General features: G+C 37.9%; 1 protein-coding gene across 3 annotated transcripts in view; it reads right to left on the reverse strand.

Annotated features, from left to right (window-relative positions):
• Window positions 1-26,396, reverse strand: part of TPD52L1 (TPD52 like 1) — a 50,052-nt gene that overhangs the window by 5,344 nt on the left and 18,312 nt on the right. For all 3 annotated transcript variants that reach the window (XM_088161861.1, XM_088161860.1, XM_088161862.1), the window contains exons 2-6: window positions 25,784-25,899; window positions 20,668-20,816; window positions 9,717-9,818; window positions 3,323-3,337; window positions 325-363 (exon numbers count right to left, since the gene is read on the reverse strand). In XM_088161861.1, the coding sequence (XP_088017987.1) occupies window positions 325-363; window positions 3,323-3,337; window positions 9,717-9,818; window positions 20,668-20,816; window positions 25,784-25,899 (421 nt within the window). The remainder of the gene's footprint in view (window positions 1-324; window positions 364-3,322; window positions 3,338-9,716; window positions 9,819-20,667; window positions 20,817-25,783; window positions 25,900-26,396) is intronic.

A 26,396-nucleotide genomic window follows, 5' to 3' on the forward strand; every position in this document is an offset into this window, starting at 1 on the left:
ATGATGTTCTAGAGACAACAAAACAATTGAATTTCAGATTCAGTAATACAAACCTGATAACAACCCAAATACATCTCAGAACTGCTTCATTCACTCAAAGGCTTGTACAAGAGATTAAGCAGTTAATACAATTAAAATGAAAAAAAATCCAAACCCCACAGCTAGCCTGTCCTGCAGCCCTCATCTACATGAATAACCTTAATTGATTGAAGTGAGACTCCTCATCCAACTACAAACTGCAGGATCAGGATCAAAGTATGCAAATCCCCCCTCATTACTCTGTTGAACATCACTATAGCAAATAGAATGTGGGTAGCACATTACCTCATTGCAGGCATGCTTATGGAATGGCGAATAGAATAGCTGTGGGATGAAAGCAAAACATAAGAAAGCTGAAAAATCTGATTTCCATTAAGATTAAAATGTATTTTTTAAACTTAGCTTTAAATGTACATATGTATATTTTCAAGAGTGCTGGTATTCTTCCACTCCTGATGGCAAGGGCTTGTCAAACTCCAACTTACTCTCAGCACTAAAGATCTTACCACCACATTCTCATGTCAACTGACCAGCAATGGGGCTCAAAAGAATGTTGCAAAACAGCTCCTGGCAAAAGCCATTTAAATGGTGCAGACCCTGGCTATCTACGGAGACATGTGAGAGGGGCACAGGGAGCCACCTCCGTGTCCCACAGTGACAGAGGACGAGCTCTGTGTTGGGCAGGAGGGATACACCCAAGGTTTGTGCACATCAGCAGAGCTGGTTCAGCTGACTCCCAATCTCAAAAGGCTCCTGTACAACTGGTTACCTAAGCAAGAGGTTCCTTCAACCAAAGAGGCAACACTCTCATTTATCCATGTCTCTCCAGGACATTTCACTTCCTCCTTCACTCCTCAACTTTACCAAAGGTGTGGAGCTGTTTTCCCTCTTTTCCACAGCTCTTGTCTAGCTCTCCTTGTGACACTTCCCTCCTCAGACTTCCCAGCAGCAGGAGTATTGGAAGGATGTAAGCAGAGGATGGCACCTCTGCATTACTCAAAGATCCCCAAATCATGCTGCACACCTTTAGACCTGCAGATGCCACCCACGCTGAGTGCTTGACTTACATGAGCCAAATTCTCCCACCTGAGACACCAACTCTGCTTTCACAACATCACCTGTTCCCTGCTGCTGGGAAGCATCAAGCCTGGTCCAAATAAGAATCTTTATTTGAAGCTTAAGAACTTTCCATAAGCATATTTAGATCTGAGCACTTTAAGTAAAGTGTGTGATGGAAGAGTGTGTGTCTTTTACCAAAAATCCTTGCATTGCTACTTTCAGAGTTGACTGAGCTCCAGCCTGATATGACTGAGAACAGGGAGAGCTTTACTGTAAGGATCACCAACACTTGGCTGCAAGCAAAGCATGATTATAGCATTAAAAAATGAAAGCTCTTGTACAAACAGCACACGTTGTTTGTTTTAAACTATACAAAATCAGAGCAGCACTGAGTCTATACACAGATTTGTTTTTCCGGATTAAAGATTCAGAAATGGGGGTAGGGACGGGAGAGAAGAGCTATTTGGCAAGCAGGTGGAATAGTGAGATCTAATACAAATTGTTTGCTGTTGTATATACATTAAGGCTTCTGCTAAGATCAGATAGACAAGAACTGACAGCAGACAATGCTAATGTTTCATGTTCAATTTTTCAGATAATTTTTAAGACATATGAAAGATAAGCCCAAACATTTCACAAGTGCAGCAAATCTTTAACAATCCTCATTAAATTAAGCAAGCATCCTTGCCATTTTAGTTGTGCAACCCACAACAAACAGACAAAAATAGAATTTGGAAGTATTTCAGCATAGACCGCTCCTCTTCTAATAGCAAAACATTCCAAATATAAAGGTTTAAGTCAGAAGATTAAATTCACACAGCTGAGAGATGGTACATGGCAGACAATCCAAATATTAAGTGCTTATTTTTTGGAGTTGATATCTTAATTTCTCTAAAGAAGTAAGAATGTAAGTTACAGAAATAGTGTTAATCTTTTAGTACAAGCCTGAAACATTAAGCTTTTTTTAAAGACATACATGTCTGTGATAGTGATCATTGCAGAGAAGAGATCTTGCATGACAGAGGTTGGTAAATGTGGACACACTGTTAGAGAGCTAGGAAAATTACAGCCTGGAAAATCTTTCTCAGGACAGAGCTTCTCCTGCTCTCTCAGCTCCATTCCCAGGTTGATAAGCTTGTTCAGCTTCAGTTAGGGAGAATTTCTCCCAGGATGATAATCTGGTCAAAACAGAATGGAATTCATAATAGAGATTAGCACCTGGTGTGGACTGTGGGACCCATTCTGAAGTACAGTCCCACGGGCATTTTTCCCAATTATCCAGCGAGCCACTGTCTTGTCTTAGCTCTGTGGAACATGCTTTAAATATGAGTTGTCCACTCAATAAAGATGGTCTTCTTTCCCTAAAGAGGCCCACGTGTGTTGCTGTCCTTGCTTTCTCTCTCTCTCTCTAGCACAGGAACCACAAGTAAATATTACATTTTAGTTTCATGTCAGAGTGAGCTAAGAAGGTAAATCTATGCTGTACTTTGAAATTTACTCAGTAAAGTTAGAGTCCTTGTTAGGATAACTTAGCTGAATGGAAAAAGTGCTCTTGAACTTTTCAGTGCACTGAAGATACTAGAAGGCCAGAGGGACTGACAAGGCATTCAGGGCTGTTCAGCCTCTCTTCAGGGTGAACTGATGTAAAGCCAGACTGCTTATACAATCTTTGAGACACATAAAATTGTTTTCTAATTCATCATACATTCAAGTGCTTTACAGAACCAATAAACTCAAAGTATAAATATAAAGAACTCTTTTACCATCTTCAGAACCTGGAAATTTCCCCAAGACTCAAGACTTTTAAAGAATCATGACTAAGATACTTCTGCTCTATTGAAGAGGAGATAATGAAATACTTCATATAATCTTTACAAAACTCAGCTGAATAGAGTTTTTACTGTTTGTTGTTCATATTCAAACCTCCAACAGAAAGAATATGGCTGAGAGAATGGGATTATATATAAGTAGGTTTTCCCAAGACCAACATCTTTTGAATGCGTCCATTATTTGAATTTGAGACTAATCTACTCAAGACAAACACTTAGTCCAATCCTTTTCTTGTTACACTCGCCATGCTGTAAAAATGAGGCATAACAATTTAAGAAGCATATGCTTTTTTCTATATAACAATGCTGAAAGGAAAGCGATTACTGCATTACAGTCCATAAAACAAATCCTGTCAAATACAGAGGCAGTATTTAAGGAAAGTAATATATCTTACCCAATTGAATGCGATCTGTGGCGGATGCACAAGGAAAGAAAAGCAAGAGTTAAAAGTAGCAGGAAAAGGTAACAAAAATAGACATAAGCATCTATGTAGCATGTCAAACTGCCCAAGGAGAAAAAGAAAATAATTTTCATTCAAATATTGATGCTGGAATTCACAGTCAAATGTGGATCAGTTCAGATCCCTCCAAAGCAAAAATTTTCACACAGTCCCTCACAGTTCTTCACTATACAGTTGCCTATTCTGTATGCATTGAAAGGCAGAAGTTTTGTCTACTAAATTTTGTGTTCTCTTCATTAGAACAGATTTAAACAATGTTAACTGGTTTCCCTCCTCATAGCCTCCCTTAGTTTCAATAAAGAGAAGGTATAGGTGACCTGGAATTTTACATGTACGTAAGAGCAAATGTTTTTTTTTTCCCCCTCTGAATTCCCTAATCATCTCTCAATTTAAAAAGGCTATGGAAAAAAATAAGGAGTTTTTAATTCCTAAATGACATTTTCTAAAATATTTGTTCCTTGTTGAAAACAATTCTTGAAACACTATAACACTGTGTTCCACCTCAGAGGAAACTTAATTAAGGAGGAACTGGGAGAGACACATTGATATACAATATTCAAAGGATGTCATTAATGTTCCAAAGTTGAGAAATGATGAGGCAGACAAGCCTCTCCTTCATCTGTGTTATTGATGTAGTCTTTAATTACAGACCACTTCAAGGGAATACCTGCCTCATGCAGTGAGCCAGAGAGGTGGTGCACACTTAATGAACATCTCTTCAAATACTTATTTTTCACATCCTTTCTCAATGTGTGGCATGATGCATTATTTATTGTGAAATGTTCATACTTTGCTCCAAAGAAAAGCATTGATTTCTTCAGGTTTATTTACAAGGTTATACACATCATCATGCATACTGGTGCTTTTAAATAATATTCTTGCCCTCCTTTCACTTCCTGCTGGCTCCCAGTAACAGCCAATCCCTTCTCCATGCCAGCATGGAGATACTTGCACAGACATATGATAAGAAAATCTCTGTTACTGCAGACCTGTAAAAACCAGTACAAATTAAGGGACAAATGTTCGTGGAAGTGAGAGAAAACAACTTCCTCACCAGTCAGCAAAAGAAATGCGTATGAAATTATGTTCTGAAGCAAGGTAGTATTACTATTCCCTTTATAGGGGTATCAAAAGGCAGAAAGGTTTGAGAATGATAGTTTCAGGCATGACAGCTACAGCATTTGAAGGAATTCAGATATAACAGCAGTTCTAAGTGCCCAGAACAGCCCTAAATCACAGAAATCCTAAAAGGCTGTGCAAAAACTCCATCACCACAAACAACAACAAAATCCCCAAAAGGCACAACAGTAAAGGCACAGCTCCCAAAGTGGTAAAGCAGATTAATCATGTCTGAATCATCACCAAAAGATTTTGTCTCCACCTGCTTCTAAAAACTTTAAATTACAAAGATTTCATAGCCTTCAGAAATAACCACTGTTCAGCTCATGAGCCATGAGGTCACACTTGCTAGCCCTTTTCTGCTGAGCTGCCTGGTCAGTGCTCCCCATCTCTGCTTTTGAATTTTTTCCTCATTTGTCAATAAAGCACATTACACTTTCCTACACTGAATTTTATTTTGTAATTTCAAATAATGTGGATATCTAACCCTGGTCCTAAAGTGCTCGCATACCCTGCCACTGCAGTCCCATGGGAATTCTAAGTGATGCCATCCTGGCAGCTTCATCTAACCCAGCAATGAAATTGATGATGAGTAACAGACTCAGGACAGATGCCTGCAAAATCCTACATTATGGTCAGCTACTGAGATCTATTATTTGGATACAATTTTCAATTCCCTATGCTTTCTTCCTGCTAATAACACCTAAGCTGTATTTCTCTAGTTCTGCAAAAACAGTACAGACAGCCTTATCAAAGTCAAGCTCTATCACATCTCCTACCTTCCATCTATCCTTTATGACAGGTGCTGTCAGTTCAAGATAATTGTTCTTGACAAACCCTTTTATGTTTTTGCCATTATGCTATCTTCTAGATGCTTAGAAAATTAACAGGTTAATGCATTCCTCCAGTATCTGCTTTGTAGTTACCAGAACTTCCCTTGGCCCTCTGGAAAGGAATTAACTTTGCCTTCCTCCACCCCTCTGGTGCCTCCTATACCTTCTGTGCTGATCTCTGAGGGGCACATTCAACTGCCACAGTCAGGCCCCCAGGCTGTTCCTCTCTGTAGTGTTTTGTGTCTTTCCACGTGTGCCTTCCAACTCCAGGCAGGAATGAAGCATTAAATTACCTTTATTCATCTTGAGAGCTGGCTCATCCCAGGCACTGAATTTGAAAGGGGTCTGTGTGATCATGTAATTAAAGAAAATGTACCAGACAGCTGAATGAAGGAGCTATACAAAATGTAACTGCTAACTTCCTAATTTGCATGAATGCCTTTGTTAGCTTAATCTTTAAATATGTTTACTTGAGTAGCAGCAATGTATGTGGTAGTGAGCATATAGTAGTGTAGTGTTAGTAGTTTACTTTTTCTTTCTCTCTCTTTTTTTTTAAAGCAACCCAAAATCCAGAGTCTCTCACTTGGTATCACAACTTGTTTTTAAAAAGGTTATCAGCAGGGATGAAACATAGATCCATACAGACAGCTGCAGAGTAGTCCAGCAATACAGCGTGAAAATATTCAAACTTTAGAGTTTGAATATTTTCAAAAAGCAGAAAGGGATAAAGACTCTCAACTCTATCACATCTGTGCTCTTCTTAGTGAGAGTCACATTGAAATCACTGCAATCTCTAACACTGAGAGATCTGAGCCTCTGATCAATGCCCTGTGAGTAATCTGGGACTATCCCCTTCCTCTTAATTTTCCACACCAGAGAAATATTAAAAGAGACAATGTGAGCTGAACGTGAACAAGCAAAAAAAAAAAATCTTGATGGCATATAATTAATCACAAAACCTATTAATGAAGAATCTGTTATCTTAGCTATATTGCTAGTGTCTGGTTTGTATCCTAAAGCAGAAGTATCTGTACGCTGGCTTTATATGCATTTCTTGTATTTCTAGAAACATAATATTAAATAGAATACATTATGACTGTAAAAAGGCCTTACAAGCACTATTATTAATACAAAATTCAGAAAATGTGAAACGCTAGCAATTATTCATGCACAAAATGAATTAGAGAGTTGCAACACTGGGAAGATGGGGTGGGGATGAAAGAGAAGCACAGCAGCTGCATGAAAAGCACTTGGTCCCCAAAGGGTGGCATCTGTTCTTTCAGACACGCAGAATTTTGTCATTTTTCTCATAGATTTTATCTTCTTGAATGCTAACATAGCAAAATAGCACATCTAAGGGAGTCTATCTGGCCTGTTGTTGTTATATGATATTTTAGTAATTTTTATTTTAGAAATTTTTAGAGATGAAAGAAGATTAAAAATTAAGACCCAGCAACTTCAGAACAGAAACGCGTGTTTCACATAGTGCTCTGTACAGTTGACATAGCAGGCAACATAGAAAACAATATTTTCTTTCATAAAGAAGGCAGGTTTCAGTATTTAGTTAGTCTGTCTACAAACTCTTTCAAAATCACCATCACCACAGGCAGGGGGTAAGGCTGCTGTACATACTGGGAATTATGATGACATCTGGATTTTAGAAATCAATTTCAAGTGTCTGCTCTGAGTGAAAGCAGAACAGGGATTTGCATCTGGATGTCATTGGTAACTATCAGCCCTAATGCCTAACCAAGAGAATTAAGCTAGAGTCTGATGCTTGTTTAAAATGGCATTATGGGAGGGGGTGGTGATAATCCATACTCTAGATGACTGAAATAAAATTATTTGGATTAGTAAAAAAAGCAAGCCAACAGTGACACAGAAATTTCCGGCCTCTTTACAGTTTACTCCCCCAAATAGGGAGGGGGAAAGGGAAGGGGAAGATTTTTAATAATCAGGTTATTTAAGTGATAAGGTTTGTAACATGACCCCACACCCAACTACACCTGGTCAAGCTGAGCCAAGAATTTAGGCCAGCTTTGTTTCTGAGGGAAGCATGCTGACCATCACTCCACATTTACGATGTATAGCAGACGCAGAAGGTCCAAGTCATGCCACTCTCTCTATAACTATGGGAACCTGGCTAGACTGCTTGCTGCTTCATCATCAAGAATCAAGAAAACTCTCCTAACTGAGAACTTAACTGAAAACAGCAAGTGTCCACAAAAAAGGCAGCATTGGTAATTCTTATTTTCCTGAAAAATTCCTAACCAGGTTCAAGGTAATAATTTCAATCAAAGAAAGCTACTAGAAATCTGCTTTTTGATTAATCAAAATGATTTTGGACACAGCCTCTGCTTTGAGCCCTTGGCTGAAGGGCTAATGGGATATGCACCTCCCATCTCCCATGTACTGCCATGGGCATGAGGGCTGATACTGATAGGTAAGACAAAGGCATTTGGTAACAGTAATATTAAATAATGAACATGCTGGATTTCAGTGAAGACATTTCTACCTTTGTGGTTAATCTCACGCTATGTGCAAAGCACAAGTAAGGGGACCTGAGAAATCCTGAACTGATTCCTGAAGTTATCCTTCCCTCTACAATCCAAAGCCAGCGCTCAAGGTATTCACACAGAAACTCTCTGGTCACTGCTGTAGGATCTAAAGCATGGAAACAGCAACAGGATCTGTTTGCTGAGCTGTGGGCTTGTCTTTTCTACAAGAGGAAGTGTTAAGAAAGAATATAAAATGAAACGGAATATGTTGGTGCCACATGCACACATACATCTTATACATTTCTCAAAAATACAGAATACAACGATAAATGCAAGGAAGGCAGAAAGAATTAACAAAGGTAACAAAAAGGTTTGTGGAAGTGACTCATCCAACTGGATCCTAGAGAGAGGGAACTGAAGTGAAATACAATAAACCCACAAGAAATAATGAGTGAAATGAAGGTCAGAAGAAGAACTCACTCACTGTTTCTCATAATGGAAGAGTCAGAAGGCACCAAAGGAAAGACCAGGGAGACTCCAAATAGGGAATGAATGAATGAACAAATTAACCACAGACTTTACGAAATAAATTTCTATCCATCTAGGGAGACATGAGGTGTTATGAATTTCAAAAGCTCATAGAAGTGAAAACAAATTCTAAATAATGATAAATTAATGAAGAAACCTTTAAGTGAAGGCTCAAATTTATGTTTTAGAAAGTTTTCAGCTCTTAGATTTCTGAACACTCAAAAAAATATACTAAGAAAATAAAATTGCATGCCTGTTTATTCTTCTATCCTTTGATAGGCATATACTACTCATGAATGTTTAACTGTATCAAGTCAAAAATTCTTAGTTATGTTCATACCCTGGTTGCAAGTCACTGACTAAATTTCCATTTTCAAGTACAGTGTGGAAAAAGACTATAAACCAGATGATACTGTAATGAAGATTTTTCTTTTTTTAGCTTCACCTACAAAAACATTAGTATTTCTGTAGAAGATTTATTAAGCTGTATGTAAAAAGGCAAGTAGTAAGGGGGTATTCTAAAGATTTAAAATCCAGGATAAAAATAAAAAGAGGAAAAAAATTTTAGCTGCCATGCTTCAGTCAGTCGCAGCACACAAAGATCTTAGGATATGGTTACCTCATACATTACAAAATAACAAAAGTGAGTACATACCAATGGGATAATATGCACTATTAATAAATGAGACCCTAATTCTGCAGGTCAAACAGCATATTGTAGTGTTATCCATGACCATTTACTTTATCACAAAAAATCAACTCCTTCAAACACTCAAGAAAACTAGAATGCTGGTTTTTACAGTGTACAATTTCTGCTCTCATACTGAGGAAATTTAAGACCAACACTTTAAAAGACACATCAGCATAAAAAGCCCGACACTGAAGTTGCCTTTAAGTGACAGTTCTACTGACCTCCACTCCTGTTACTTCCATCATATCTTTATACAACTACAGAAAAAACTTTGCAGTACGTGTTGAAAAAAAAACCAAAAACAATTAAAAATAGCCTGAGATATTTTTTGTCTTATCACAAACAGCTCCTAGATAGGCTTTTTTTCTTCAGATGTTATTTTTCTCCAGCATCCACATACGAATAAAATTGGGTTAATCTAACATCAATTTTTTGTTCCATTTTACTTACACATTTCCTTGAGTTTGCAAAGTCTTTTACAAAAGGATTTGTGACTGTACTTTAAAAAAAAAAAAACAGGACTCAAATAAAAATTCTATCTTTGGTCATCATTATGCCTTCTTTTCACTTTTAAAACACTAATGTAGAAGCAAGAGCTGTCAAATGATTTATACATTTAGTCCTCTAAATAAGACCAGAGAAGCAGCAGATGCCAATACCTCATATCTCCAAACTTCTTGCTGATAGCCGTTCCCACATTGCTGATCGCCGCTGTTGCCTTTTGCCCCGCGTGACTCAGGGTCTCGTGTGTTTTCTTGTAACTGGAAACAAAAAATAGAACAGAAATAGTATTTTAAAAGAGAGACTAGAATCCCTGCAACTGAGTTCCGTCAAAGTCCCATCCACTGAAATGTTAAGAAACGTAGTAACTGTAGCTCAAAACAAACATAGGTGAGGATCGCCATTTCTGCACAGCTTCCTAAATGCAGGGCTCTCCAGAGCAATCCTTCCCTTAGCAATCCTCTCTTTCCCTCTGCAGATAACATCCCCCAGATGGGCCAGCACACGCTGGTTAAATGCAGAATGCAGTGATTTGTTGAATACCTACTTGATACAACTTCTGTTTACAGAAAATCATATTTACATCAAGTAAGTATTCTTGCAGCAGACACTGACCTTCTGCTGTCTGAAGCATAGCAAAGAATCAGGACATATATAACATATATATGTTATATAATATAACACTGCTCTTTCAAGAATATACATGTTAGGTACATTTAACAGATACACTTCAAAATTATTCTGTGATATTTAATATAGAAAAAAAATCAAATCTGTTTCCACATGCCACAGTTTTCCTTTTTATTTTCACTTTTTAAAATTTCTTTAAAAGAAGATGATTTGGGGAAGAACAGAGAAAGAAAGATGAAGAAACTTAGACAGTGAATGCAAATTCTTAGTAGGCCTGAATTCTTTTAAAAGATGTCACTTATTTCATTATAGCATGCAGATTCAAACACAGAATCATCTTAATTAACTGATCCAGAATACATGCTCTGACCCATACAGACCCTTCAATAGTTAACTTGCAGTCTCAGAGCAATCAATAAGCTTTTCTTCACAGATGATTTTCTGCTGACTAAACTAATTCTGAGCATGTCAGAGGCTTCCTTCTGAGTAAATTATCTGATACTCCCAGTGACGCAGACAAGCTCAGAATTAGAAGTACTGACCTAGTAACAAAAGAGGAGCATACTATAATCAGTCTTCTATCCTGTGGTGTGTGTTGGCAGACAAGAAGAAATGATAATGAAAAATTCAGAAATAAAACTCCACTGGTTCTCATTCTCCTTTGAACAAAAACTGTAGGATTGCAACTATGTACCAAAATACACTGGCAATTGATGAAAAAAAAATTCTACTGCCTAAGTCCTTACAACAGGGTATTTTCTCCTTATTATTATGTATATGAAAGTAATAACTTCGTGGAGGAAGGAGGGGAAATAAGATTAACATTTGCAATATGGCACATCACATTTTATGTCACATTGTCTTAGCCCCAGCAGGACCTATTGCTGAAAGTCCTCTGTTCAGGACTGTGTTTTACAAACCACTGGTTTGACAGCAGAGGCCACCTCTTGTTCTTACAGACAATATATTTTGATTTTATGTTCCTAAGCCACAACACCCTACTGACCTAGCAGGATCTTAAACTGCCAAGTGAAAGGACTCCTTCTCTGAAGGTGCTTGCCTGTTTTCACTGACTAGCAAGGCAATCCACAGGGAGCAACTGAAGGCCAGGGTATGGAATCTCTAGGAGCCTCCAGTTAGATAAGGTAAACCAAACACATGCATAATGTTGGATGAAAAACATTGCAACACTGACAGAAGGAACACAAATTATAATTAGAAAGGAAGAAGCAAGGATTATGCTTGTTTTATTTATTCTAGTACAGGACAAAGAAAATTGAAAATACTGTTTTTTACCAGATCTCCTTTATTCTTAGCCTGTACTTGGACATAGCAAGAATGCAATACTCTTATTTCACTGAGGCCTCATCCTCTAGCTTAACTAGTTTAATAGATGTGTCATTCTCTTGCTGACAGTAGATATACTGTCATATAAACTTGAATAGGATGAGAACCTAAAATAAGAATGCTACAGTCAAATTATAAGCACATAGCTTTTTGGTAAGAGTGCCTATGAAAAAAGAAGAAAATCAAGTACTCTATTGCCTGTGGCATACAAGTCTTAAAGAGTTTGCTAACAGAAAAGCTTCCTACACTATTCAGCACAAGTGGAATTTTGCTGATGACAAAATGAAGGCCAAGATTTGACTTCCAAGTCCAAAAGGTCCTTTGTAGCATAACCTATTTATGTACAGGTTGAATGTACATAATAAAATACTTTTCAGATATCCCTCTGAACTGATTTTTTTTTTAAATTACGCTTTGGAGTTAATTTTATTTATAGGCATATTTAACTTTATGATATTTCCATGTCTTACCTTTCACTGCAAGTTCTTCACACCATGTAAAACTATTTAGAGAACAGTCCAAAATGTGCCATACAGCAGACAGACCCAAATTTCACTGAGAAACATTAGAATCCCCTACATATTTCTGAACATTACATTGGTCAGAACACATCTTCAGGGAAGTGGGCTGAAATGACACTGATTTTGACATTCCAACAATATTGTGCTTTTTCTGTAAATCCCATAAACCAAACACCCTCCAGTATTTCCATTAGTGAGAAGGCATGGAGACTGCATTTGTGTTCCTAATACTTTTGACATTACATAAGAGCATAAATCCAGCTAAAACTATTACACAACTAGTCTGTTTTCAGCACTAACTTCAGCAAAAATGACCTATGACATGTGCCCTCCTCCCTTCAGAAATGCTGAAGACGAGCTTTAAGGAACAATAAAATAACAAAGGTGAAAATGGAGCACAGCATGCAGCAGAAACAAGAAACATTAATTTGCATCTCAGCAGAGCTCTCTGATACCTTAGAAATCAAACCCCCTGTCCATTCCCACCTCTCCATCATTACATGTACCACTATGCCTTCTTCATAAATAATCTTTCCAAAGAGCATATTGCCTCACTGCAGTTAGTTATGTGCTGTGTTGATATTTGGATGTATGATGCACTGTATTTTGGCTCAGATATATTTATCCTTGTAGTTATTTCATATTTACAGCATCCATTTGATATTTTGCCAAGCACTCTGGTAACAATGATCTCTTCAACATATTCTCTCTGTCATCTGGGAATCTGCTCAGTTGTATTGCACATTAATCATCTGACCAAGCGGTTTTCATCATCTCATGTAACTCAGCAGCAGTTTGTACTTTTGTTTTAATGCACTTGAACAGCTTATTTAATTTTCAGAAACCTTTACCAGCAGAAATAAATTTGGATATTCCAAATAAGAACTACAAACACTAACTGGAAAACATGCTCTATGTATGGTTTAAGTCCTCCTTGCACCACCAAGTGCACTGCATGCTAAGTCATCTATAACACCTGGACACTCTCATCCTTTCAGCAGCCACTGCTCGCAATCTTTAGGTGAGTTCTGACCACCAGCTCATCGAGACAGATGACAGCACCTTAGGAGTCAGTCAGCCAGCAGCTTAGATTGGACCAGTGACCCCAAAATTTAGAGGCAGAAATACTCCAGCAAAAGTAAACTCAGATAGTTTAGGATACAGGGATTCAAGAAAGAGCACCTTCCATCCAAGTAATGGAGTGCATTTTTTACACAAATACATCATTACACTCATACAAAGGCACCATCAGCATTACACCAATTAGCATCAGCAAAAGTAGAAACAGCCTACTTGATTTATTCAGTTAGAGTAGGAATTCCTGCTCTGGTTTTGTGGCATCTGAAAACACTTCACAGCACAGAACTGCTGGTAATGTTTAACAAGGGTCATATTCTGTGCTTTCACTCAGCACTTAATAAATATTTATAAATGTATTTCATAGACAAGAGGGATTAAACAAATAAGTTATATCAACCACTGTCTCAATTGTAAACTTGCAAATAGCACTCACCTGTGAACATTTGAACATTACCTTATATGCGACATTAACCTAAGAATTTCATCCATCAACTTCTGATTATAATTTTAAAATAGGGCATTTCTTTAACAGAAGCAATTTATAAAACTGATTATCAGATGTTATTGCAAAACGTGCTGATATTGCAGTTATATTCCAACAACATGCCCAACATTACTAAAAGGAGCTTTAAGGATAATTCACATCTCCAGTGCTGTAACATACTATTTAGACAAGTGAATTTACAGCATAGTTTGACTGCATTCTCACTCGACAGTGTCATACACTACATTTAGGTTATGCTATTTTGTGATCTCATTACATATATCTCACTCTGATTTTTACAGACGGTGAAAGGAAATATAAGGAGCTACTGTTTCATAAAACACAACATGTGCAGGAATGAGCGCTTATAGAGAGAACAGCCAAGCAGCAGCCATACAGAGAGAACTAGACACTTAAATGGCCAACATCATCTGCAGGGTATGACAGGACAACCATGCTCATCTCATCTCAGTACAGAATTGCCCTTCACATGGCAGAGTTAAATGTAACCTTCATTCACAGTTGCAATATAGAGCGTGCTGACAGAAGTAGGTTACACATATAATATTTATATTTTGCATGTCAAGCTGCAAGTTTGATGTACTGCAGTAAATGATAAAGAGTTTTAATTCAGCTTCAGTAAAATTAGTACATGTGCTAATTAGGACATCTTCATTCAGCACTATGCCTCTCCATCAATGCTTGCTGGCAAAATTAATCCATTTGAGATTGTGATAAGGCTCGCCTGTGATAAGGCTCACAGAAGATGTAACAGAACGCAAACAATTAACAACAAAACCATACAGTACAGCAGAGCCTGGTGGCACAAGCCATGCCCTATGGCGCTTACTTTTTTTCAGTTTTCAAACCATTAGTCAGCTTAAGAATGGACTTTTCTGCAATCGATCTAAATCATCTGGATCTCTGAGAACCTCTCAGCTGCAAAACTATTTTTCTATTGATTTTCTGGGAGAAACAGAGCTCAGCATTAACTAAATTATGCTAATGCTCAAATGAGATAAATGCATATATGACAGATAAAAGGTATATAAAACATCGTCTAAAAGGATTCTTACTGTCATTTTTGCCACAAATGAACTCTAAGCTATTGTGCCTTATTTTGGGTTTTTGTTTTGGTGGGTTTTTTTTAGTACTCTCCTGAAATTCATTCCAACTTCAGAGCAAATGACAGATGTATTTTTTGCCATCCTTCCCACTGCCAGGCATGTTAAGAATTAACTGAAACAGTGCTGGCATTTGGATGGGTACATATGCCTAAATCTAAGGAAGTATGCCCCAGGTAGTTCCTCTCCCACAGAGAGAGGAAGGAGAGAACTGAGGGAACTGAACCTCTGCAGGCTGCAGCAGAAATCTGTGTGCAGTACACGGAAGGTCACTGTTCAATAGGCTGGAGAAAGTCACAGGTCAGGAAAGGTGGCAGACAAAAGTGACAAATGTTCTGGGCCGTACTGCCCTGTAATCTTCAAACACTTGGGAAAAATATGGGATACAGTTTTTTGAAATGCATTATTTGTGCAATGCAGCATAGAATAGGGGGGAAAAAAGTGCACTAACTCTACTGGTTAGAAAAGCCAAAATATGTTTGCTGAAGCATAGATAATCTTAAAACATTACAAGCAGTTCATGACACCTTAAACTATATCAGTAAAAGTGTCTTTGGGCTCTGTACTGTATATTAGATTAACAAAATTATGCAGATTGAACACATCCCAGCCTCTCTTTTCCTTTCTTACCCTCCTTTTCATTTTCTTTCCTTTCCCTTTCCCCTTCCCTTCCCCTTTTTTCAACTAACTCCTTCCTGGGTTTTTTTAATCCTTGTAATTTCAGAGATCCCAATTTACATTCAGGCCTCACTTCCCATCCTTACAGTTAGATATACACACATAAAAGATCACTAGAATACACATGCATATGTTTTATGGTGCCCCAGGATGATTACAGTGGGTTTTTCCCTGAAAAGCAAACATCTGGAACAGATCACCTGACCTTACTGTGGAATTTCTATTAGCTGAAGGTTCTTATGCAAACAAATGGACATACATGTTTTGGACAAAGAACAATGAGAACAGATTAAGTTAACTTCTTGAAGTCCTGTCTCCTTATTACTCTACCCTTCCAAATTCAAGGCCAGAGACACATGTGGAAAAGCAGCAAAATAATTCTCTTTGAATACAGGATGAAGATTGCCTAATCTGACCCAAAGGAAGCAAAGGCAGTAGAGAGACTCCCTTTTACTTCCACCTAGCACAGACTCACACACAATGTACTTGCTAAAGGCAATACATAATTTCTTCACTTACACAACTGTTACATTTACTTGCAAATTTAACAAAATGTCAGAAGGTGATTACAAATTGTAATGAACAAACACCCACATTTCTTTTACTACCACTCATAAGAAGCATGTGTGTGGGAACACAGTTTACTTAATTCCTAGAAGTCGCAGTAGGACTGTGGCTGTCCACAAATTATACCCAATTTACTGAAAAAAGTTCTGAAACTTTGAAACACATTACTATATATTTAAAGTTGTATTAACAAAGACTGCCTGTACCATAGATTGAAAGCCTAAAACACATGCAGTGCAATTATTACTTTATATTTTCCTATCACCTGGCAGAAATTTGAACTATAAAACAGTAAGCTCCCAACAGGTGTTGAAACATATGCAATTGTCCTCAGGTTTCCTATCAGCAGAACAAGGCTTGCTCCCATAGTTCAGCCCATAGTCAATGAACAGATCTTTATTCTGTCTCTGGAGGAAAAAGCCAAGACCATGTTGAATGTTCTTGTCACAAATCTTAATTAAATATCATTTAAGATATTTAAGAACAGAGCAACACTGAAACCTTCCTAAAAAGGCTTGAAAAGACAGTCACCACCTAAAAAAAGGGCCCAGGGCCCTTTCTATGAAGCATTCTGTTTGGAGTCAGCACTTTCAGTTCTCTTGATTTTGGCCTATAATTCATGAGCTTTTCCCTTTCTACAAGTGAAAATTTCTGTCTGAGGTCAAAAGATTTGAAATTTTGAAAACAGCTTTGTCAGATGCCTATCCTAAACGATAGCCTTACACAGGTCCACTTTCCATCACATCAAAGGCTTCCCAGCCCCCCAGCTGGAATCACTAAGCATATTGACTTTGAAACATTTCACATCACTTCACTACTACAGCCCTTGAAGATAGAATGGGTTTCCTCTAATTTTCCAGCTCTCCTAGTAATTTATTTGCCATGGCAATATTGATGCTTATAGTGGTCTGAATGTCTGGCGTATTTCTTTTTGGAGAGGTTTAGTAGCAAACTAAGCATTTTCATTTCCTTAGAAGCTCTCCCCATAGTTATTATTCTATCCATGAGTTGAAAGTTTAACCATTTAAAACACAGGAGGTTTATGTCTTATAACAGTTGATAACATTTTAAGAAAGGATGGCAAAGAAATTTGCAGGAGCTACTGGCTGGAGTGAGTTTATTGGTGGGTAATTTTACAGATGAAACTACTCCTTAGAAACTCACTAGAACTGAAATATCTCCCAAGGGGACGGCACTATAATGTCTTACTTTTTTTTTTTTCTGAAGAACTACAGAAGAGAACCAAATGAAAAGGTGAGGGACAAAGCTGAGCATGGCTACAACACAAATGCTCAGCAAAGGGCAAGATAGCTTGTGGATCTATGTCTTTAGTGCTTAATATGACGGACTAGTGAAAGGTTAAATTAACCCTTGTAACCTTCTCCATATATAATGAAATGCAATTCGATAATTGCATTGAAGAATACAATTACTTGAGACTTTGCCTGAAAAAAAAATGAGGCAACAGGAGTCTCAGTAAGTTCAACAAAGGGCAATGCAGAGTCCTGGAGGTTGGGATTAATAACCCAGTAGGGGCTGGGGATCAACCAGCTGGAAAGCAGCCTTGCAGAAAAAGGCCTGGAATTCTGGTAGACAACAAATTGGATGTGAGTCAGCAAAGTGCCTTTGCAGCAAAGGCGGCTAACAGTATCCTGGGGTGCATTAGGAAATGTGAGTACAGGTTGAGGGAAGTGATCCTTCCCCTGTCAGCCCTGGTTATGGCTACACCTGGAGTGCTGGGTCCTGTTTTGTGCTTCCAAGTACAAAGCAGACATGAACAAACTGAGACAAGTCCAGCAAAGGTGCATAAAGATGGTAAAGGACTGGAGCACCTCTCTATGAGGAGACTGGGAAAACTGGGACTGGTCACCTTAGAGAAGGCTCATGGAAGGATCTCATCAATGTGTACAAACAACATAATGAAAGGAGGAAACAAGACAGAGGCAAGCCCTTTTGAGTGGTATCTAGTGAAAGTGCAAGAGGCAACCAGCACAAATTCAATGCATGAAATATTAAAATATATTAATATTTTAATATTTAAGAAAAATGTTTTTCACAGCAAGGGTAATTGAACATGGAACAGGTTTCCCAGAGAGGCTGTAGAATCTCCATCCTTGGAGATACTCAAAACCTGACTGAACATAGTCCTGGCCACTCTGCTCTAGCTGGTCCTGCCTGAAAGAGGCAGTTGGACTCTAGAGTCTCCTGACATTGCTGTCAACACCTCAAATATTCTATGGTTCTGTATAAAACCAGGTTAATCTTCATAAATACTGTTGTCTACCTTAATCCACTATATGGTGAAAATCTGAAGTATGGAAGGTAAGATGATGGGAACTTTACAGAAGCACCATCAAGAAGCTTCAACTGAATACAAAGCACTCAGGTTATGTAAAACCTTTCTTTAGCATCAGAGCAATAATTAGAAAAGCTCAATTATGGTCTTTACAAATATCCATGTAAAGACATTTGTAATTATTTCTTAAGCTAAAATAAATAACCTCAAAATCCACCAACATGGTCCTGCTTCTAGCATCTAAATAATAATGAATTATCTATTTTTAAAATATAAAAAACCTGCATTGCTAGAAGTTGAATATCCACCCACCTCTATTCACTGAAAACCCAATCATAAAAAAGGTGTGTGTGGGAAGTCATTCCAGTTGAATGCCTTACCACCATGAAACCAAACCAACTCAAGGCAATCATTTGCTCTCTAGTTACTGCTGTCCTCTATAGCAGAACCCTTGCCTCCCTCAACACATAGATTACATTAAACATCTGTGCACTGAATAGTATAGGAAATTACCAAGGAACTTGTGGCCAACCATTTAAAATATATATGCTTTAAAATATTCAAAATCTCAAGTTTAGATTTACTCAGTAGATGTGGCATGCATCTTGTAAGTTAGGTCATGGCTCTTAACTAGTGGTCAAACACACTTTACAGGACTGGTTCTGAGAGAAGTTCACCTCTCTTCCTCTAAGCCCACTCTAACTCCAAGAATGCATCCCTAAATTGACAGCTTAAAAGATTAACAATAAGTGGACAAAAACTTTGGTGCTCTGTGGCTTCGAAAAGTTCCCTGTTTAAGAAAAGTAGTTTTAACTTACAGGAAAGCTCACCAGCTAAGTGAAACAAAATTTGTCCTCTTAAAACCAGGTCATTTTAAAATATAAAATGAGTAATTGTTGATTTAGAAACCTAAAGCACAGGCATGCAAATATTTTGAACTTTTGTTTTTTTTAAGCAAGCTTTTCATCCTTCCTAAATCAGAGAATCTTGATGAATAATGCTATTCCACTGCCATTTTGGTACAGCAACAATGAATCACCTCTATTACTCAACACATCGATTCTTAAGAATGCTGGATTGCCATGATTTGTACCAGCACTGTTGTTCTGGCATGAGGGTCTAGCAGAATTATACAGCAGTTGGACCATAAATATGAGAATTTTGTGGGGCACAAATGGGACTCCTGCTGCTCAGTTCCACATAACAATTTCTGGACTCTTACCACCTAATGGATAGTAGTTTCTGAAACTCTGAAACAAATAAAAAGCAGCAGCCGCCATACTGAAAAAGTCTCCTAAGTCTATCTTTGTGGAAAATGTCAATGTGCAGGAAAATGAAAAGCTATCTGGGAACTTGCTGCCAAATTTCAAGTAAAAATGAAAGTTTTTGTTTCAAAATTTGCTAGTCTCTCCCAGTAATTCTAGTTCAGATGCCTTGTGCCCCTCCTCTCTTCTAAAGCTTAGTTGTCTCTAGACTGTTCTCTCCTAGCACATGCCAGACATCCTTACCAAGGCAACATTGATACCGCTGCTAATGACATGCCATGAGAAACAGGACATAGATGAGAAACTGTCCAACAGTGAGAGATAGGAGATATACAAACTGTATTTTGTTTTTATTTGTATTTTTAAGGGGTTTATGCCTTATTTGACTTCTTATGAAAATACAAAGAACAGTTCTTTTAATGTAAAAATATTTTAACATATTTTACCAAGTCTCTATCAGCACCTTGACTGCACTGAGAGGAACTGCGAACGCTTTCAGCCCCTCTGAATTTGGTGGCTCAAGGCGAGATCTGGCACTGCACAGCTGTGAAACTTTGGGAAAGACTGTGGTGAAAGTGTTGTGTAAGAGTTGGGAGAACCCTTGTTGAGCACCTTTTCCCTTCATTTGGGAGCTATACCAAAGACTAGACTGAATTAATGGTCAAATCATATTACTGATATGCCTGCATCTGGCCAGGTATCTCACAGATCTTGAACTCACAGATTTGACTCCCTGGATTGACCTAGGACCTGGCTCATCAGTACACATGCACTTGGAGATCTCAACTCTTGGCTTGACCCTCTTTGCTGTCATTGGACCTCCTCTGATCTCTTGTTCAGGTGTTGTGGGACTGCTCCTTCATGGATGATGCCACTGCCCCCTGCCTCCCTCGCTGTCAACTCCCAGTTCATCTCAGTTGTGGAGAAGCTCACTTCTCCTTCTTAAGTGTCAAATTCAGTCGTCAAATGAAGAGGGGAAAAAAAGCAAATGACTTTTCAGACAGCATCTGATGAAAGGTGGGTGGTTCTCTCTACCAATGTTGCTATTAATTCAGCCCCAAAAGTTTGAGAAAAACATGGTATGTTCATATGTGTAAGTATAAAGATCAGTACTCACGCAGAAGTTGTCTGCATATCATGCCAGCTTTTGCTAAAGTTCTGCTTCAGTTCATTCATCAGACTTATGCCAAGTTTTTGTTTAATTTCAACCAGGTGCTTCTCCTTGGCTGCTAGCACTTGCCGCAAAGTTGAAATTTCATCCTCTAGCTGAGGGAAACAAGGAGAAAGGAGAAAGTTGTTAATCTGTTCCCACAGAATGATAAACACATACAATGTGCTAATGTCACAAATTAGTGCTTTTAGTAAGTAGGTAGCTAGAGAGATAGAGTAAAGTGCTTGTGGAGGTCACAAAGGCATGTCCAGAACAGAGCTGGCACTATGTCGAATTGATGCCTCCGTGTCACCTATGTTCACCATCACACACATGCATCTGATAAGAGAGAGAATTATCCAGTAAGGAAAAGACTTCACCCAAATTTGCCTTAGGATATTGGGAGTCTCAAACACCAGCTTTCCATTCACTAGCAAAATGGGAATGGACAGGACAAGAGAAGACTGGAAAATTCAAGCAAATATCTTTCTTTGAATGCACAGGCTTTTAACTTCATATTTGCAGATTTTAAGTCTTCTGGTCCTGAAAAACACATATGCAAACTTTTAGGAACAGGTTAAAAAATAGAAAAAACTGCAGGATAATATATTACTTGAGAGTACCATCAAACATTATATCCTTGTCATATGAGTTTTATTTATGTCTTTTAGGCCCCACATATTTCAAAATTGTAACATAAAAATTTATAGTTGAATTATTAACATGCGTGATCAGTACCCAAAGCATAAGAGCACTCAGAATACAGAGCAGGTTAGTCTTTCCAGAGATCCTAGTATTTAAACAAACTCTGCAATTTCAAGCTGTAAAGATGCCATCCAGCCCAAACAGAGGAATACAATTCTCCCTGCAGTAGTTTTTTTGAAACATTTAGTCAAAGTCAGTTTTTTACCAAGGCAAGAGCCAGAAGACAGGACTTTATAAAGAGGGACTCCTGCCGCTGTCCTGCCATTGGCTCAGAATCCTGCTCCTTGGGCAGCACTCCTGCAAGTGAGCAGGGGTTTGCTTTCTTCACCTGGAAGCCTCCCAAGCCAATCTATACAAGCAGCACACAGAGACACTGAAGCTAACAAGGGCAAGTGACACCAGAGCAGCTGCCTTTCACTTCAGGTTTAGAAATTACCAACTGTGTTTCTTCCTCCATATGTTAGTAAGGTAACATATGGCAGCTTATCTGATTACCATATGCTAAGTTCTCTGGAACCCACAGTCTCCCTGTGATTTAACTCCATAGGTTGCAGAGAATGATGCAAGCACCAGCTGAAACAGTGCTGACCTCCAAGGCTATATTTAGGACCTCAGTACTAGCATTATTTTATTTTACATATTCATGCATTGTGGTTCACTGTAAAACTGGGCGCAAGCTTACCATTCTTGGAAAAGTATCATCCTTGAATCCCCCAGCTATCATTTTCTTTTGTCACTACCTGCTATCTAAATACTCAATTAATTCAGGAATTAAGCAGCAAGACTATAAACACATAGCAAAATCATGACCTGAGTGAAGGGATGCCAACACTTCCCCAGAACTGTTGTTTGATACACAGCAATCTAAATTGCTTTATTCCTCCCCATGTCCTTTACACTCCATTATATTCCTAAGCTGCAAATGGAATACTGTCAAGAGGCAGGTGTCAAGAGTCTCTCTTCTGAGAGAGTAACTGGTTAAATGCTTATACAAAGAAAACACAAATGTCAGCATTCCTCAGGCAGCAGTTCAGAGCTCCTTTTGGTTGTTCCTCACCAAGAGCAAACCCCTTAGTGCCCGACTGCCTGTGCAACACTGCTGAAGAACTTAACTTAAACTGATGCCAGGACACTTATTGGCCAGCACTAGGCTGATCATCAGGTGCTTGGATACATTTTCAGGGCTTCTATTAAAATGACTTTCCATCTGTTCCATTGAATAGACATCTTAAAGCTGTGATAGCTGAAGCTAGCATTAGCCATGCGCTCAATGGCAGAAGCATGACCAACATTTTTGATTAAGTAATTTATTATTTATAACACAGCAATCAGTTTTGAATTGAAAAAATCCTCCTTGACTTCCATCATTTTGAAACAATGACAGATACAAAGCCGCCCTCAAGTGCTCAAGTATCAGTGACAACTCTGAAGTAGGTAGAAAGGATTGTGGACTTACAGTAGGATCTTGAAAAGCATTTAAGCATGTAACATACCTAACTCTCATGGAAGTCAGGCATCACTTATTTAGGAATTTTTTTAAAGTCCACTTTTGTAAGTGTTTATAAAACTATAAAACTAGGGCTTAAGTCAACAGAAATACAAGCTTCTAGATCTCCATGCTTCCCTCCTTTCAAAGTGCAACAGTCAGAAGAATACAGATGCATCATATGGAGGCAAAGTTCCCATCTCCTGTAAGTTTGCAGAAAAAGGCATTATTATTATCTTTCCTCAAACTGGGAACAAACATGCGGTAACACACACTGCTGAACCTCTGCATCAGCTAGATCAAACCAGATAGCTCCTTCTGGGAAGGTGTGGGAGGGGGAAGACACCAAAGAGTAAATGAGTACTTTGATGAGTGTAATGGAAGGACAACTGACAGCAGTGAGCAAGGTAGCTCAAAATCTCAGCCCCCAGCATGACTCAAGAGTCATTGTACAATGCTCCTCACAGTGAGGGGGGCGGGAGGAATCTGTTCTGCTAACAATTTTCTGGCCTTATGGAAAGCTTTTGGGCTACAATTTTCTGCTGTTATTCTGAAAAGTCAGACTGACCTCTGTAAATTCAAATGACTGTTAGAAGTTTCTGTAAGAGTTACTCATTTTGGTTGCATTGTAGAAATTCTAAGGCTTGATTAGAGTCAGAGCCCTGCTGTGTTAGCTAGGCTACAAATAAAGAACAGAGTAAGTCCATGCTCTGAGAAGCTTCCAGTAAAAAGAGACTATTAACAGGAGAATAGGAATAGAGGATACAAAAAAAAATCCTGCCAGAAAAACGGTAGTGCTTGTTCTTCTCCTAATGTCAGAGTAGGAAGGAAGAAGAAAAAACACAGAATATATACATTAGATACTCAACACAGAGATGGAATATATATTTTCTGCTTAAAAAAATGCACAATAGGTGCTCACAGATCCCCATTTTATCAACTATTGATAGAATTAAGGATGATTTTTACCTCTCACAACAGTAAGAGAGGTGCTTGTTCCTACTGGCTCAAACAGGTATTATGTAGCACATAAGGACATGGTAGAAAACAAAACTATCATTAGTGGAGCAGAAAAGGCTTGTAAGTAAAGACTAACAGCCTTTCAAAAGGAAACATTACCCAATTCCCACATTAGCAATTTTTTTTTTCTGCAGGAGGCAAAGTCACACATTTTTTGCAGTCTTTTCTAAGAGTCATAAGCCTCATTTAACTTTAGACTTCGTTCAGATTTGTTTCACTCTACATTCAAGTTTTCCAAACCTTTCTTAGCATAATCATCAGTTTTATTTTGCTTTTAAGCATCAGCTGCATGCTAATAAACTGCTGTGAGAAATTCAGAAAATAGTTCCTAGGTCAGTCAAGATCATAATATTTGACAGACAATCTCTCACTTGTATGTTAGTGCATTAATTAAAGCATTACCAGCATGAGCTACTGAAAATTCTCTCTCCTATGGCAATCAGTAGGCAGAAGGGACACCCAGAAACATTTGAGTTAAATTCTGCTGAGAGAGGCATATCATTCTCAGATGATTGCAGGAAGCTCTGGCTTTTTTCCTTCCTTGTTTCTGTCTGCCTGTGAAGTCCCCTTCACCAGACAAGAGAATCACAGAATGGCTGAGGCTGGAAGGGATCACTGTAGGACATCTGGTTCAAGCCCTACCTAGAATATGTTTCCCAGGACTGTACCCAGACAGCTTTTAAATTTCTTCAAGGATGGAGACCCCAAAACGTCTTGGGGTATACTGGTCAGTCACACACACATTAAAAACATGCTTCTTGATATTCAGGGGGAACTTCCTGTGTTTCAGTGTGTGCCCAGTGCCTCTGGTCCTGATGAAAAACCAGTAATAAATATGCCAACTCCTAACTTATTTTATAAACTGAACATGTAAACTTTGAGCTTCCTTTTGATTTTTTACAGATGTGACATGATCAGCAAAGAAATAAAAATTAACTAGTAACTCAGAAACACAAAGATTGATAAAATATTAAAGTGAAAAAACAGTCTTCTCTTTCCCTTGAAAATCCTGAATCAGCACTGCAGGTAAATTAATTGTAAGTCATTAAAAATGTTACTTCTTAGAACACTTTTTAAGTACTTTGTAAGTTCTCAAAGTACTACAAATTAATATCAATTTAAGCGTTCCAGTTAAGGCAAAACCAACTCTTCACGTTTGTATGGCTCTGATTTCTGTTATTTGACTCATATTTCAAATAATTAAACCCACAGTTTTTCCCATTCTCTATTTTCCATTCTGGAATTTCACTTTTTTGTGGTATTCAGCAGCAATAATTAAAACTGAATCCATCCTTCCATGGAAGACTAAATCTAAACAATCTCTTTAAATCTTTGTAATAAAGAGATCACATGGTTCACACCTTTTTCCTCCCATCTCCTTATTATTTTTAAGCCTCGTCACAGCGTCCTGAGTTCTAGACTCCTGAGAAAAGATACTACCATCTCAAAACACATCAGTGCCAAAGGAAACAAAAATGTAACAAAATTACTGTGCTTGTTGTCATCAGCCTCTTCTGTAACCATCATCATTACCTTTTTCTCTGAGCACCACAAAAAGAAATTTTTCTATCAGATGACACAACCACTGTAACAACAATAAAACAGATCTAATGAAAATACGTTTCATTATTTTTAAAGGAATGTTTATAAATAAAGACATGCCCTGACTAAGATGGGAACGTGCATTTGATTTTTGCAGTACAATCATCAAGTAGAAGACATTTAACCTTCAAAAAGTGGATATAAGAAAATTATAGGCTACATTAATGTAGGAAGGGCATGCCTTTAAAATGTATACTTCATCCTATAATTAATAGCTTCCAGTTTAAGGAAGTAGAAACAGTAACACTTACAGAAATTCAAATTCATTACCTTGGCTAGCTCAGTCTTTAACTCTTCTTTTTCTTCTTCAGAAATCATATTGTTGAAATCAACATCAGTGACCACATCTTCATCTGCTTCATGGAATGACTGAGTTTCCAACAGACCTTAAAAAGTTAAAAGGTCAAGACAACCATTATTAATTACTTCAATTATTGCATTGGCCTCTCCTAAAATCTAAGAATGATATAATATTCGTCCACTAGGAAAAAAAAAAGCAAAGAAAAAAACAACCTTTTCCTGCTACAATCATTTGCATTCTGCTTTGCTTCTGAAAAGTTATTGGAAATATCAGAGGGTAATGTTTGCACAGGAGCAATTTAATACATATAAGCACCACTCATCTCCAGAAATCAATGACCTTAGACACTACTAATCCCTGATAAGGCATTTTTTTGCTTCTAACAATACATAAGGAAAAAAAAAAAGCTTTTTCTTCAAAATAAGAAAGCTGGCTAATGTGGATCACTGATGTGAAGAGTAGCAATAGTACACTGAATAATAAAGGAAGTATATTACAGAACCATGTCTTCTCTAAAAGTGCCTCTGATTGCAGCAATTTGAAACCTTACAGATGCACACAGTTTGCAGAAGCAAATGCCAC

This window comes from Sturnus vulgaris, chromosome 3, assembly GCF_052056855.1.
Source record: "Sturnus vulgaris isolate bStuVul1 chromosome 3, bStuVul1.hap1, whole genome shotgun sequence".
Classification (NCBI taxonomy): Eukaryota; Metazoa; Chordata; class Aves; order Passeriformes; family Sturnidae; genus Sturnus; species Sturnus vulgaris.